We start from the raw sequence: 13,070 nt of genomic DNA on the forward strand, positions 1-13,070 counted from the left end.
TTAAGTTAAATGATTAAATCTTCTCTAACAGTTATTGTTGACTGTATGCTTTTCAAAGCAGTCTGTGCATATCATCACCCTATCAGGTCTGACCTCTTCAACCCATTGTAGCCCAATAATTGCTGCTATATTTCTTTAGGGGCGCTTGCTATTCCTCCTTCTATTTAACATGGATATGTTAATGGTAATACACTTTAAATGGAAATCTATTGAATTGTAGACAAATATTTAAGTAAAATGGAAGGTGAAATAAAATAAAGCATGTTTTGTTTGTCCACTGTATTTTCTGGTATTGATTCAAGTCAATAGCACACGACCTGGAAGGTATTGAAGACAAATCTCAACTTTTAAATGGAAAACTTTTTAACTTGCACAACTTTATTAATTTTAAAAATAAGGGGGGATTAGAGTCCAACAATAAGATGTGTCCTATTTGTACAGTCCAGTTATTATATCTGGTATACATGAGGAGTCAATGGGTCACAGTACATTACATTACATTACATGTCACTTGTTAGACACTTTTATCCAAAGCGACTTACTGTGGGCAATCCCCACAGGAGCAATTTGGGGTGAACTGTCTTGCCCAGGGACACAACGACATGCTGACTGCAGTGGGATTTGAACCTGTGACCCCCTGATCCGAACACCAACGCACAGCCCACCACTGCACCACACGCCTCCCGTGAACGCTGTTGGAAATAAATGATCTTTTCATTACAAAAACTGCTGAAATTTCACATCAATATATATTAATATAAAATAGGTGTACTAAAATACAATTTTACATTTACTTTAAACAATTAAATGCTAACATTCACTCCAACAGATGACAAGTCTTTAAGCTAGTTTTCATGGTTGATGTTTCGAGGGAGGAAAGGAAAATCACACACTTCATGTTACAGTTACAATAAGTACTTTATTGATTCCACAGTGATGCCAGCGCCTGACAGATAAATATACAGTTTATCAATGTACAGCTTGCTGAGAGACAATACACACAGTCCCTTGTATACATACTTAATGTTTTAAGTGTTTAACATACTTTTGGCTGGTTTCCTTGTCAAAGTATATATGGTCCCCATTGAAAGATGTGAGTTAGGTTGTTTCTGTGTCTGTGAAAGAAGCCCTTTCAAAGTTTCGCTCTGTTAACATAATGTGCTGTTACATGTGCAAATCATCTGATGGTGCAGCAGCAATATAAGCAATGTGTATACTGTGTGTGTGTCTGTGTGTTTGCATGAATAACAGATCTGGAATGCAATACATTTTATTTACAATAGATACATTTAAACTATCAATATAGGAGGAAAACGTGACATCTTATTTTGTCAGTAGTCTCAGATTCACACCAAGCAAAACTGATATTATGAAATAAATGCTGTTTCAATCTGATTTCATCAACTGAACCTTTTTATGCTTACTTAGTTTGCAGTGCAAAATTATTTGCTGGCAATTGCAAAATAGTGTGATTTTATAGAAGCTATTCATACGCAGTAGTATTTTAATTTTCAGTATCATCTTCATTTTAATAAATCTTTGTGTATACCCTTTAGTGCAGCCGTGCACACATACAGGCATGCTCACGCATCAACTTTCAGTCACTCATAAGCCACAAATAGCAGATCTATACACACACATATAACCATACACTCACATTTTCAAATCATACCATAACAAAACAAGTCTAGATTCCAATCTTGTATTCATATCCAGGATGTGTTTCTACACTAAGCAATGTTTGTTAAATTATCTGTTTTGTCCTTATTTTACCTAAACCCACCGAGTTTTGAGCTCTTCAAATGTTAAGAGGCCTCAAAATTACAAATCCTATCCATCTCTGTGGTCTTTTTTTAAAACACTAAAACAAAGATTTTTACCAGGATTTTTTTTATTTCTTTTACCCACCCTTCTGCATAGGTAGCTTAAACAGGCAAAGTTAATGCTGACGACACCAACTTTTTCCACCAGTTAGTAATGGCTCTAGTTATCCTCAATTGATCTGTTCACTGTGCAATCACTGTATGTCAGCCTTTTTCTACACTTTACATATTAGATTCCTGAAAACCTCTTCAAAGTTCTGTTTCAAAAGCACCAGCATTCTGTAACAACAACGCTCATCTTTTACCCCACAATCCACCCTTGCCTGCGTTTCAAGTGTAGGTCTGCACGACTCCGTTTGTCGTCTTTCTTCTCGCCCTTTACTTCAGGAGCGATATGTCGTCAGCAAAGTCCCCGTGTGGGTAGATGCAGCGGGCGAAGCGCCACTGGCACACCATGAGACACAGCGGCAGCATGAAGAGAGCGCAGATGCCCGCCATGATGTAGGCGATGGTCATGAGAGTGGACTCGTCCGTCTGAGGGATGTTGTAGCCGCAGTCCTTGAGGTCGACGCCGTGGAACGGGCCCTCCACAGAGGCTGTGCGAAACTCATCATGCACTACGAATGACAGAAAAGGAATGTAAGTATTTTTTGTACTTACATTGTTATTTAGTACAGACAAAAGATATAGAAGAAAGATGCATAATATGATGAAATACCAACTACCATTTCAAAAAGAAATTAAAATAATAATAATAACAGAAAATAGTAATATTGAATAAATACATAACAATAAAAAGTCAATAGGATCCCTTCAACATTTTAAATAACTAGGTTGACTGTCTGATTTAACCAAGGAATTCAAAATGTACTATTCCATATAATCCCACTCTTTGTTGGAGCTTATTTTTGGCCAATTTCATGTTTGGGTGTGCTACCTTTTCATGGTTTGTGAGAAGAAATTTGTTTTGCAATATATTTTTTAGAAAGCTCACCATGGCAGGTGCTGACTGCAAAGCCGATACGTTTATTTTCTCGGTCGAACACCACATAGAAGCCTTCCATGATGACAGCCCCCATCACCGTACCAGTGCTGGACTGGGACACAGCAAACTTGTAACAGTCCTCCTCGGCGGAAGCCACGTCCTCCACTGGCCGCAGGTATTGCTACATAAACAACAATGAAAAATACAAATTAAGGATGTCAATCTTTTCCAATTCCGGGTATTTATGCCATTGTTATGTCTGGGACCTTGAAATTAAGTGCTAAAAGGCTAAAGAAGTCGGGTACTTTCATTGTGGCCCACTTTATGCCACAATGAAACTAAATGTGCTATCATTACATATTTTGTCCACCAGAGAGCACTGACATGTGTTTTTTGTATCTTGAAAATGCCCCTCTCAGTAAAAGGTTTAGTCAGAATCCTTTATCATAAAATAAGGTATCTTTATCAAATGTTGTTTTAATTAAATGTATGAGATAAATACATAATGATGTTCAGACTCTTTAAACTCTGAGTGATTACAGTTCCAGCCATAAATATTCTGTCATCTTTGTCTGTAATTTTCTTATACGTAGCTTCAATGTACATTCAATATGTGGTGTGTAACCTGCTATATAAGAGAAGGCAAGAAAAGTCCAAACTTATCTTGAGCGTTTCAATCTGCTGTCAGCTTCAATGTCACAGACCTCCCACACATTTAAAGCACCTCACTTCTAAATCCCCCTGTCCATCTTTTTTATTCCACAACCATCAAGGTCTTTTCAAGTAGCTTTGAAGGAAAAACGCTTAATGACTTTTCAGAGCTTTCTGAAAAGCTTTAGAAAATACATTCAAAGGAAATTTTTTCTGAAATGTGGTCATTGTATTTTTCCTCATGGTACCTTGCCATGCTTTCATCTTTTGAGACTACATAAAATAGTCTGGATAAAGGATAAGAAGACTGATTGTGAACAGACTTCCTGAATGAGTGCAGAGGGGAATAACATACATATATTTCAGTTATCCGGCAGTCAGTGTAATCATCATAGACCTTGTAATTACAAAGGATGTACGTGACTCAAAGCTATGTACAATTATTTCAATTTTCTGAAAAATACCAAAACCTGAGTGCTCAAAAGTGCAGCCTATGTCAGAATAATGGGTGAAATGTTTTCTATCCTGAACAAACCCACATGTCTAAAAGAACAAGAAGTGACATGAATCACGCTGTCATACAGAAGCAGACACGGAGGCCGATAAAAAAAAAAAGGTACATTTCCATTTCAATGTCATCTACCAGTTCTGAGGTGTGATGAATGTCAATCTAAAATTATGTAAAAGTGGCATAACCTGTATGTGATTTAGGACAACTTATGATGTGAAAAATTGCCTTTAACAGATTTGTGAAGAGCAGATTTCCTGTAGTTTGTGCTCGTTACACTGTGGGAAAAGAACAGATCCTATTCACACCCGCAAAGAGCCGAAAAAGAGATTTTGGCAAATGTTGCCTGCAGTGTCACTATCCTTACAGGCCGAGAAGGTGAATCCAGCACTTGTTTCCAATCATGAATCAAGGTAAAATGAAACACAGTAGCTTCTGATGATTTTAAAAATAATTTCACTTGAGAAATATAACTTCATATGGGACAAATGTTATCCACACATGCAACAAGATTCAGCTTCAGTAGAGAGACAGTGTAATACCTGCGGCAGGATGGAGATTCTGAAGGACTGGTTGTGGTTTTCACTCATCAGGTAGAGGGAGATGACGGGGAAGATGTGCCAGGGTGTAGTACCAGCCTGCCAACAAACCAGCTGCTCCCCCAGCCAGAACCCAGAGGGAAACTGCTCGGTCTGAAAAACAGGGTCCAGAGGTCAATCGTTTATTTTCCCAAAACCACTTATTATAAATCAGGCTCATGTGGACATAAGACTGGAGGTAAGCCAAAGGTTTGTGGGGGAAAACATTCCATATACATATAAATCGTTAATATCTTCTACAATTTTGACTACAAAAGTATGACATTCGATCGAAAACAAACAAGGTTTTGCAGAAATGTAAGCAAAAATATTTTAATCCGACAACTTTGAAATGGAAAACTGGGAGATACTAACATGTCTTAAGTTCTTTAAATAAGTGTATCTGATCAGATCTTATTATGAATCTAAGATGTCCTGCCCAAAGCCATGCTATAAAAAAGTGAGAGCATTCTTTAAAAATATCCATTAAATATAATGTGAGTCTTGAGCATTTCCTTGTTCAAATCCCAAAACAAACTTCTTCAGAACTGCTTTTAATCTGTAATTCATGTTTTGTATTATATATTTTAAGTCTGTTTTAATTATGTTTTTATGATTTTTACTCTAGAAAAGTGCTCTATAAATGAAATGAATTATTATTATTATTATTGTATTGTCTGCTTTCATGAGACATCTCAAGAAATTAGTAATGACCAGGAAATCAAAGCAGAGTCATGTAGATATGAATAAGGTTATCCATAGCATTGACTGACCGAAGAAGCTGCTTCAATAGCCTTGACTGCAGCCTTGAAGACTTTTCTAGGCAGTCGAAGGTTAGTGGTGCCGCTGTCCACGATGCTCTTATCATAGTTGTACTGTAAAAGAAAAAAGATCAGTCACCAATTAACAATGTCTTACATTTTGTTGACATTTGAATCATTCTTACTTTCGTTTTTGCTGTCGTCTATCAATCCGCCACATCTTACCTCTTTACAGTCCATGTTCAGATCCTGTCCGTTCACCTCAATGCGCACGATGATGACCTCATAGTACCACTCCCTGCGGATGGGAGTGTACCAAAGCTCTCCCACGTACAGGGACGGGTCCACTACTCCGATGATCTAAGAGCATAAGGAAAAGTTAAATCCAGCCGGGTCTCCCAATACGACATTAGATGATTTGTGTGTGTTAGTTTGTGTCTCACCATGCTGCCACCAACAGTAGCGCTACCCAGGGAGTCGTTTTGGGAAAAGCCTGCTCCACACAACTGCAGAGAGAAGAGGTTGGGAACACGAGTCTGCCGAACTAGAGAGTCGAAGAAAGGCACCAATGTCTCGTCAGGCTGTAGAAAGAAAGAGGGGGGGGTGTGAGAGATGGCTTAATTTCTGAATGCCCAAACTGTTTTTAGTTTCAGCTTTACATGTCGATAAAATGGAGCAAACCTAATTCACAAATGTGTTTCTTATCACATCTTCCAAATGTCAGGTTGAACTGGAGTTATCTAAAAATATATCCCACATCCAATGTCTTCATTCTATGTCATCAGGGAATACATGTAGTCTAGTCATTTTGACTTTGACTCTCTTCTTTATATAATGTCCAAATATATATACAGTAAGTTACAGTTGTAAAAATAGAGAGTACTCATCGACTATAAAAGCATGGTTTCTAGGCGATGAAATTGAATGATTTGACAACCGAGGTGCTGATGTGTATGGTCGGACCTGTGCTGCTGAAAAAAACCTCATTCATGGGGAGGTATTTTTCAGATTTTCATGAACCAAGGGATACGCTGCTCTTACCCGGGCTATGTCGGCGTAGGCCAGTCCCAGGATTCCCTCCCAGTTGGATCCGTTGATGAAGAAGCGATCTGACTGGGTGATGGCAGCGATGTTGGCGCGCAGCGTGGCGTTGGGGCCGTGGGGGACGGAGACCAGGTCCGTTCCCAGCTCCCCCTCCCAGCGACCCTGCGTGTAGGGAACATACACACTCCTGCCCTGATCACGGTACGACCCTGAGCTGTCAATGAGTAGTGAGATAACAGAGTGGGAGAAAAATGAGAGGGAGTTAGCGTACAGTGGAGGGGAAAGAAGAGGGTTTGGTTTTGAGGGAATATCATGTTTTATTTTTAAATGACCATTCAGTTCAATACAATTAACAAGGTGGACTCCTTGTTAATCGCATGTTAACATAATCAGTGTAAAGGTGGAAATAATTATTTGTTTTTCCTCTACAATATCACCTGAAAGTGCTGCGAGATATTTGGTTAAAAAAAACCACATTGGTGCTCTAAGACGATATTCAGGTGATCAGGTGAGTGGGTGTTACCTTGGTTGATGATTGGCTAATGGTTACACAAGCCAAAGAAACGTTATGACATCATAAAGTGGCCAAAATCTGATCAGCTCATTCTCAGGCAGGTTTTTATATAAATTGATCAGGACGAAAAGAGAGCGAATATTTTTTCCTGAAACTTTCAGAATCTCTTTACACATAGGGGACACATGTTTATGTATAAAATACATGAAAAAGGGGATTTTGCATATTAGGTGACCTTTAATAAATGGGGAAGACGTAGGACTGTATATTTTATTCCTGGTGTCTCTACTCACAGTGAACGATGGTAGTATCTGCGCAGGAAGGGATGAGCAGCGGCCCCCACAGCAAAGTTACTACTTCCTGTGTCCACCAGGATGTTCAACTAGTGAGAGGGAAGAAAGATACAGACATTTATTAAATATATGCAGTGTGCGTTTATTTACAAAAATCAATACGTTTGTAAAACAGACAATGTGAAATTGATTAGGTTCCATTTCTGAAGGGCAAATTTAATCATCAGTATCTTGGCTACCTTGGAGACAGACATTTGGAAATATATTTCTGTGAGGGGTTTTTAATGTCTGCTATTGATATCTTACTATTGATATTCTACCTATATATATTGGCAGTCCTACAGGCTAATGACGCTGACTACTTCCTTTCACAGGAAGTAGTCAGCGTCACATCACACAGATTTTCATTTTTCATCTGTCATTCTCGGTATCCATTTCTCTTCCCTTGTAGTGTCCTGTGCTGTTTCCTGTTGCCCTAGATGTCCTTCTCCGTCCCCTCTCTGCCTCCACTCTCACCCCCCACTCATCTCAGGTTGCTTTTTCTACTCCCTGTCTCCCCCATCTCCTCCTCTCCTGTCTGCATCTCTTTGTGAGTATCATATTTTGCGCCATCAGTCAAAACAGTTAGTGAATGTGTGAATGGAGCCCGATGGCAGATGGCGATGAAGAAAAACTCAAGTTTATATATTATAATGTAGAAATTGTGAGAAAATAGAGACAAAGCAACTTCTGTATTTGATGAAATAATGCGTTTGTTGTTTACCAGAAAAGCAATAGGGAGAGAACTGCTGTAAATAGTTACTCTCACACTGACACCGTCCAATTGTTGAAAAAACATGTTGATTGCTCATGTTTTATCACAATGGTAAATGATGTCCTTAAAGTCTGCCATTAATCATCGTTTACACATGAAATTATCCATGCCTACAATTTGAAGCTACCTATTTCAAATGATTTTTCGTTCTGTTCTTTTTTTATGTACTGCTGCTTTACACCATTTATCTGGTGATACATTTTAATGCATTCCCAATTGTCTAGTTGTAATTGAGTTCAATCAATGCATCAACATTTATATGGTTGTATTCAACATGTACTCATGTGATTCGTGTAAGGACATACTTTGCTAATATACTGATTGATAAATCAAAGGGACTATAGATAGACAGTTTGCTACAGAAACACCATAACAAATGAACAGACAGGCGGTCAGATACAGCCACAGCAAGCCGTTCAATAATGGATTGGCTCTTTAAATATCCAGGATAGTGCTACTGTCTCAGGGGCTGGGCCTGAAAGCCCAGGATAAATATGGACTCTGTCTAACAAACACACACATCTCAATGATACCACACACACAAGCCTGCATATGCTGTTTCTACTAACACCTCTACAGTCAAAGTGTAACAATGCTCAACACACCCTGTCTTCCTCTCTTTGCCAGAAATGTGCTGACTGCTTTGGTTGATTCTGTTTCCCTCACACACACTAAAGGCTCCATCCTGACACACTGAGCCTTCAAGTATTCCCCTGTCTCTCTCTCTGTCTTCCTGTCGTCCCTGGCAGAGTGCCAGTCTTTTCCTGCCATTATATCTGCCCTCCCGCCTTCACTACGGAGGAGAAATCATCTAGTGTTTACCGGAACACATCGTATCTGAAAGTTACTGTAAATGATTTGAGATCGTTTCAACAATTTTGCATCTACCAACCATATCAAAGGTTATACAAGGCCTGTACAGCTTATGCAATTACGATAATTTCATTTCAATATCATTTACCCAACGATTGATGCATCAATTTATAAAAAAGTATGTTTACCTTGATGCAGGCTCTTTCATAGACATAAAAACATTCCGATAATTTGATTCAAGATGCCTTAATGCCTTTAAGGGCCTGCTAATGGTTTGTATCTGTGTTGTTATCGTCATGGATATCCTGACTATTCATTTTAATGAATTATATGGTCATTGACACCTGATTAGTGCGTTTCTGCTGGTTGATCTGGAGTGGAGACTGCTGTTTTTGCTACAGTTAAGGTCATGCTTCAGTTTGACATATGAAAAAAGAGTGGCTTTCCTGAGATCCTTAATAATTCCAGTATGTATTAGAAACCTAGAAACGTAAATGTATTAATCAGCTTCATATGATGAGCAAACACATTTTATTGCTGAAGTTAGTGCAGTTTCGTTTGCTAAACCTACATTTTTCAAGCAAGAGATTTCTGTTTTTTTTGGTCATATATTGACTTAATTGTCTCTAGGGCGGAGGTCATGGAACTGGTGGTACCTATGGCTCCTATTGAGTGTTGCAGGAATGAGTCCTGAAACCCACAAATGAGCTAGCATTTATTTTTGTGAGATGCCTGAAATTAGGTCTCTGGTTAATACAAGCTAAATCGATATTCATGTTTACTCACCAACATAAAATATGTCACTAAATACCCCACTGGTGAGTGTGTGAAGCTTTTTTTTTGTCATAAAACAACAGTTGCTAACAAGTGACTATGAGAGTACTTCATCGTCATCACGCCAAACACGAGTCGGCCTTTAGCTTAACGATGGCAACGTGAAGTCAAGCGACTGTGATGTATGTTTAAAGTTATGTTAGCTTTTTACTTCTGGCAATTGCATTTACAGGCTGACAAAACGTGTAGGTATCATAAACATGTGTCAACCAGGAATAATCTGAAATCCAATGGAAAGATTCCATTGCTTTTTGTCGAGTGAGCCCCTGTGATGCTTTATTCTGGGTCAGCCTAAGAAAATATGTCATTGCACCAGTCAATTGACACTGTAGTGATTTCTGCCTGTATTACACCTTCTGGCCCATACACTCTTTGGTACACATCCATAGCAAACAAAGATACAGCAGTTCAGAGAATACCCTGAGCAAGGGATGGATCCCAGAGCACAAACAACACAACACTTTGTCCGTCTTTGCTGACCAAACTCAGCCTCAAGCACTATGCCGAAACATGAGTGTCTCTCAATGGAAGGTTCACCTCCACTTGTTGTGTTCATTCATTTTTTCACCTCCTCCCTCTTTCACCTTCTTCTCCTCTTCTACCACCTCATCACTTTCTCTCTGTTCCTCACCCTCTGGGTGCCAGCCTGTACACCACAGCTGCAGTTGGCTGGCACTCCTCACTCTGCAGAATTAATGGTTCCATTATCTGTCTGTATCCGTCAGTTCTTTCTCTCACTTTAACACACACACACACACACACACACACACACACACACACACACACACACACACACACACACACACACACACACACACACACACACACACACACACACACACACACACACACACACACACACACACACACACACACACACACACACACACACACACACACACACACACACACACACACACACACACACACCATCTGTCACTGCAGGGCCATCAACATTATTGCAAATCGCATAGTGCATTGGACAAACGCATCCTCTACCACCGACTTGTATTTTGCATTCCCTATTTACAGTAACTATGTATATCTTACATAAAAAATTGCCTGTTACAGCAATGTACGACAATATTGATATACAGGGACACAGGGACGTGCACAGACATTTGGAGGAGCTATTGCTCTAAACTGGAAAAAGGGCCTCCCCCCAGAAAAAAACATAAGACCTTTTTGAAAATTGTAACTTGTTTTTAATGTAAAATAAACCAAATGATTATTAACTTCCACTAAATTGAACATTAATTCACATCTCATAACAAAATAATCTAAGGCGACTACTTGCATTCGGTGAATTGATTTTAAAAATAAAAACCAGGGAAATCTTTTGTTTTGCGGTCCATATCTCATTAAAAATCTAATGTTAGTAACTATTAAAGACAAAATGGGGACAATTCTGTTCTAATGTAGTTTGACCATTGTAACTGCTGTGCAGTCCAGACATACTGATACAATAGGGCCTCTAACTAGGCTAATTACCTTAAATAAACTCACTAATTAATGAAACCAGTTCAATACGCATTATACTTATTCTTATCATTCTTTATGAGCGCAGTAACGGTAAGGTATGTAATTAATTATTTATTTAATATTCCATAACTTAATAACAGAGATGGTCAAACTGAAGTAGAGACATGGCAGAAATCCTAGAATGAAGTGGGACATTGAACTGTTCACCCGTGAGAGGGTAATCAAGAAAAGAGAGCGAGCGGCCCCATTGAGGGAGTTTACAGATGAAAAGACAAAGAAAGACAGAAGCACAATAGCAACAGGCTATATTTAGGTGTTTTTTTGTAAATAACCGACGGTATCAAGAGGAAGTAAAGTCCCCTGGTTTGTCCCTTATACCCTAACTGCCATGATGAGACAACTCAAAATCAAGTTTCCAAAATCCGACACTGAGGTGGTCTTAACGCACCAGCAGACAACAGCGCTAACAAAGTGTGTTTCCCGCAGCGAGACGCTACAATACTAATTGTGGGCTTATCATGTTGATTCGGCCACAACAGAAAAAATAAAGACCGACTCTCGCTCTCTCCAGAGGGGCAGGTCAGCCTAAAAGGCCAAACGGGCCGTTGCCCGGGCAACATTAGCCCGTACCTGTGCACGTCCCTGCAGGGACATATGTAAAAAAAATTGGTTGTCAAGGTGTGTTATAAATTCAGATTGATGTCACCTACCATTCAGTTGCATTGTATAAAGTCAACTGATGGAGAAAGAATGGGAGTAGGAGACCAAAGATTAAAATTGAGAACAAATAAAAAATGGTTGCTGTTTTTAATATTGTATTAATGCCTCTTAATGTACATTTTCCCCGTTTACTTTTGCTGTAAGAATGTTCATTTCTCACCTGTGGGATTTATAAGGTATCCTGATTTTAATTATGATGTTATTATGGATCTGTCAAGGCCAAAAAGTGTTTGCAGGCTGTGCCTTAAGGAGCTTTGACAACATAATCTATCATGTCACGTAAATAAACCTTTACCTTTTGCGGAGGAGAGCCAACAGCCATCTCCACGTAGTATCCTTGACCAGACTTCCCACGCAGGTTGTCAATCATGTCCACGAAGGTGATGCTGCTCGCTGCCGCTCCTCTCCGCCTGCGCGCACTGCGCTTCGCCGCGTTGCCGTGCTCGCGGTACGCAGCGGCAGGTGGCAGCGGCGATGGCTTCTCAGCGAGAGCGCCTTGTCGCAGTGGGACGCGGATGGCGAGAGGCAGGCCCGAGGCGTCCGGCGCGGATTGAACGTGGCTGAGCAGACACAAAGTCGTCCACATAAACAGACCTGTCAAACAGCGAGGCTGTAACGTCGACCCCTCCATGCTGAAACTCGGTTAAAGATGTATTTTCGGTATGTTTTGGTTCTGACGCTCCGCTCACTTTGACGTCCAGTCTGCAGCAGCACGGCAGAAGAGATCAGCTGGCAATGATGCTAAAACGACGGCTAAAACCATGATGGCAGTTGCACCACAAATCACAGGGTCACTTTATGTCCTCCGGTTTTCTTCCCGTTTAATTGTGTGGAAAACACCTCGACGACGTAACATAGTTGGAAATCAATTCACTATTTGTCAAGAAAGGCAAATGGTCAGTGTCACAGATAATGTCAAGCTCCGTGCTCCGTGCTCAGTGCATCTACTAACCGCAGGCCTAGGTCGTTGTTGCCGCACATTCTCATGTCAAACGACCAAAACCATTGTTGGTTGACAGGCAATCCGGAGAGCTTCAATAATTCGCATCCTTCCGAGACATTCAGTTATCCGCCTTCTAGTCTTTCACCTCCATCCACCCGCTACATCCCCCAGATCTGAGAACAGCACAACTGTCAAGTTACAATGTGAAACCGCACGACTTCCTGTAGGACTTTTCAAAATAACACAGAAATATAATCCCTTTATTTTATCTCATGAACTCCCTAAGGTGACACACACTGAACAGTCT

General features: G+C 39.9%; 1 protein-coding gene across 1 annotated transcript; it reads right to left on the reverse strand.

The window, feature by feature from the left end:
- Nucleotides 1-899: 899 nt before the first annotated feature.
- bace1 (beta-secretase 1) lies at nt 900-12,976 on the reverse strand. The gene is made up of 9 exons (XM_079677370.1): nt 12,116-12,976; nt 7,158-7,246; nt 6,348-6,564; nt 5,750-5,887; nt 5,532-5,666; nt 5,319-5,420; nt 4,510-4,659; nt 2,818-2,989; nt 900-2,440 (listed from the first exon to the last, which is right to left on the reverse strand). The coding sequence occupies exons 1-9, from the start codon at nt 12,449-12,451 to the stop codon at nt 2,202-2,204; spliced, it is 1,578 nt and encodes a 525-aa protein (XP_079533496.1). The 5' UTR covers nt 12,452-12,976; the 3' UTR covers nt 900-2,201.
- Between the last annotated feature and the right edge of the window lie 94 nt (nt 12,977-13,070).

The sequence above is a fragment of the Notothenia rossii genome, assembly GCF_949606895.1.
Source record: "Notothenia rossii genome assembly, chromosome: 4".
Lineage (NCBI taxonomy): Eukaryota > Metazoa > Chordata > Actinopteri > Perciformes > Nototheniidae > Notothenia > Notothenia rossii.